The sequence below is a fragment of the Mus caroli genome, chromosome 5, assembly GCF_900094665.2.
Source record: "Mus caroli chromosome 5, CAROLI_EIJ_v1.1, whole genome shotgun sequence".
Classification (NCBI taxonomy): domain Eukaryota; kingdom Metazoa; phylum Chordata; class Mammalia; order Rodentia; family Muridae; genus Mus; species Mus caroli.
The window spans coordinates 127352931-127355694 of record NC_034574.1 but is presented as its reverse complement, the minus strand read 5'-3'; the positions used below and the strand labels follow the sequence as shown (position 1 = coordinate 127355694).

Genomic DNA, 2764 nt, shown 5'->3' with positions numbered 1-2764 from the left:
CTATACAGAGAAACCCTGTCTCGAAAAACCAAAAAAAAAAAAAAAAAAAAAGAAGTGACAGAAGCCAAGTTAAAGGGAATCTGCTGCTGGCTAAGTCAAAGCTCAAAAGTGGGGGCAGACCCTAACACTAAGACTAGCCCCCTGATGACCCTCCCCCTCTTTGTTTCTACTCTCCTAGGTCCAACCTCCAAAAGCATAACCGGCACAACCGGGCGCCTCCCTGACTTTCCGTCACTCCTGGATTGAGCGAAGCCTTGACTTTGGAACTCTCAGGACAGCATCTCTGCCTCCCACTACCGTGGGCCACTCCTGAAGAGCCATGGTTCATCCTTGGGTTTTCTGTCTCCTCCTGTTCCCTTGTTCCTCTGCCTACTCGGACAGCTGGATGCCCCTGGTAAACCTCACTCAACGCCTCCTCCGGGAGGCTAACTCTTCCTTCTCTTCCAACTGCTGGGTCTGCTTATCCATCCAAACCCAGCGCTCTCTAGCCATGCCAGCCCCACTAAGGACTTGGACAGAGACACCCATGAAACTTCGTATCATGTACTCAGCCCGGACCCTCTCCGGCCCATACCCTATCACCGACCTCGAGAGACGCCTCCAGAATTTCCAACCATTGACTCCTCACTCCTCTTTTGTCAACCCTGACCAGCGGGCCATTGCTTTCCTTCAGATCACCAGCGTGACAGGCATACTTCCGATACTTTCTCGGATCACCTCGGTGAGATACCCCAATGACCACGTCTATGAATCTGCCCAGCGCCCGATATGGGGATCACTCTCCACCCAGACGATCCTTACCTCCCAGGCCCCTCTCTGCATATCCCGCTTCTTCAAGAATTCAAACCATGCCACCTTCGTGGGCAAACTCCCTGACTCTCTTTGCAATCACACTTTTCAGCTCTCCCCCTCTGCCAACCACCAATCTATAGATCTGTCCTCCAGCTATGCATTCGCCCCATTAATGGCCATGCCAGGGTCTAAATGGAGAAACCCCTTACGCTTCTCAGGACCCCCTTCCCTGAACTCAGGGATGCCTCACCACTCTTGCCCGGTAGATGACATCCACTGCCACACCTACCCCACCACCCCCTGGAGGTCCTGTCCTTCCTTCCCGGCTAGCACCTGCTATAATCTCACCCTATTTGAGCCGGACAATTCGAGCCACCCTATTACCCTGTCTGTGGACACCACATACTTCAAGATTAAACTCCAGGGACACAAAGACCCCTATCCACTCTTTCAGTACCAGCCCCTCATGGGGGCAGCCCTCTCTGGACAATATTCAATCTGGGAATATGAACCCACTGTTAAGAAAAACGGCGGTATCACTCCAAATATCTTCTCCCACCTTGTCTCCTTAACATACTCCTTCTGCCTCAACTCCTCTGGTGTTTTCTTCCTCTGTGGAAACTCAACTTATGTCTGTCTCCCGGCCAATTGGTCTGGCGTCTGTACCCTTGTCTTCCAATACCCGGATATTGAACTCCTTCCCAACAACCAAACCATATCTGTCCCGCTTTTTGCTACAGTTCCCTCCTCTGTCCCCACTTCTCGCCGGAAGCGAGCCCTTCCTCTCCTTCCTCTACTCGCCGGCCTGGGCATTGCTTCTGCCCTGGGGTTAGGCATCGCCGGTATCACCACCTCAACAGTGTATTTCCAACAGCTTTCCAAGGCTCTCTCGGACAGCCTAGATGAAATAGCCACCTCCATCATCAGCCTCCAAGACCAAATAGACTCGCTGGCGGGTGTCGTTCTCCAAAACCGTAGAGCTCTGGACCTCATTGTGGCTGAGAGGGGGGGCACCTGCCTCTTTCTCCAGGAAGAGTGCTGCTTCTACATAAACCAGTCTGGGGTAGTCCGGCACGCGGCAAGGAAACTTCGAGAAAGGGCCTCGGAACTCGGCACAAGCTCGAGCTCTTGGATCCAGTGGCTGGGGCTAGGACCCTGGCTGCCCTCTTGGTTGACTTCCCTCATGGGCCTCATTCTCTTTATCCTGGTACTGCTGGTTTTCAGGCCTTGTCTTCTTAACTGCCTGACTCATTCTGTATCGCGGCGAATGAGTTCTTTCATTCACACCACCACCGAAGGACACGTGGACAAGATCCTTCTGCTTCGAGAGTCCCAGTACAAGAGACTTCCCCAAGAGCCCCCTGAGGAGGATGCCGTCTAGCAGGGAGGAGCTCGTGAACCATAACCGACTTCCACCTTGCCTCTATCTATGGATCTGTAGAAAAGAACACCCATTCGTGTTAGCCACAGCCTTGCCGCTTGGAAGAACTAATCCATTTTTGCTTAAATGGTGGTAGTTGCCCCCAAACCACAGTAATCGTTCTAGGCTTGTTTTTCTAGATGCCTGACACCCCATTGCCCCCTGATAATGGCTGGCCATTGGAGATGTTTATGATATTTATGATCACCTACACACTCCAGTCGTGGTGGTTCATGCCTCTTTGATCACGTCCGGCAACAGAAGCTTTTGACCCCACCCCACCCCACCTCCATCCCTTCAACTTTACTTCCCAATCAAGCGAGCTTTCTGGTTTCCCAGATCTGGAGTCCTTCCTTTCCAAGGTTTATCTCAGATTAAACCTGTCGTGTTGAAGAAGCTGCTTAAATCCTTGTTTGCCCCACCCCTGCCTTGGGCCTTGCAGCCACCACCCTGGGGGCTTCTGAACCAAAGGAACTTCTTCTCTGCAGCCAAGTGAGCAAAATAAGAAATTTCTAGAAAGCTAAATTTACTTAATTTACAAGCAACTCTATT

The 2764-nt window shown here is 51.8% G+C and overlaps 1 protein-coding gene across 1 annotated transcript; it reads left to right on the top strand.

Annotated features, from left to right (window-relative positions):
- The first annotated feature begins 249 nt into the window (after positions 1 to 249).
- Positions 250 to 2261, top strand: LOC115031139 (syncytin-A). Its single transcript, XM_029478050.1, has one exon. The coding sequence runs from the start codon at positions 320 to 322 to the stop codon at positions 2171 to 2173; it is 1854 nt and encodes a 617-aa protein (XP_029333910.1). The 5' UTR covers positions 250 to 319; the 3' UTR covers positions 2174 to 2261.
- Positions 2262 to 2764: the final 503 nt, after the last annotated feature.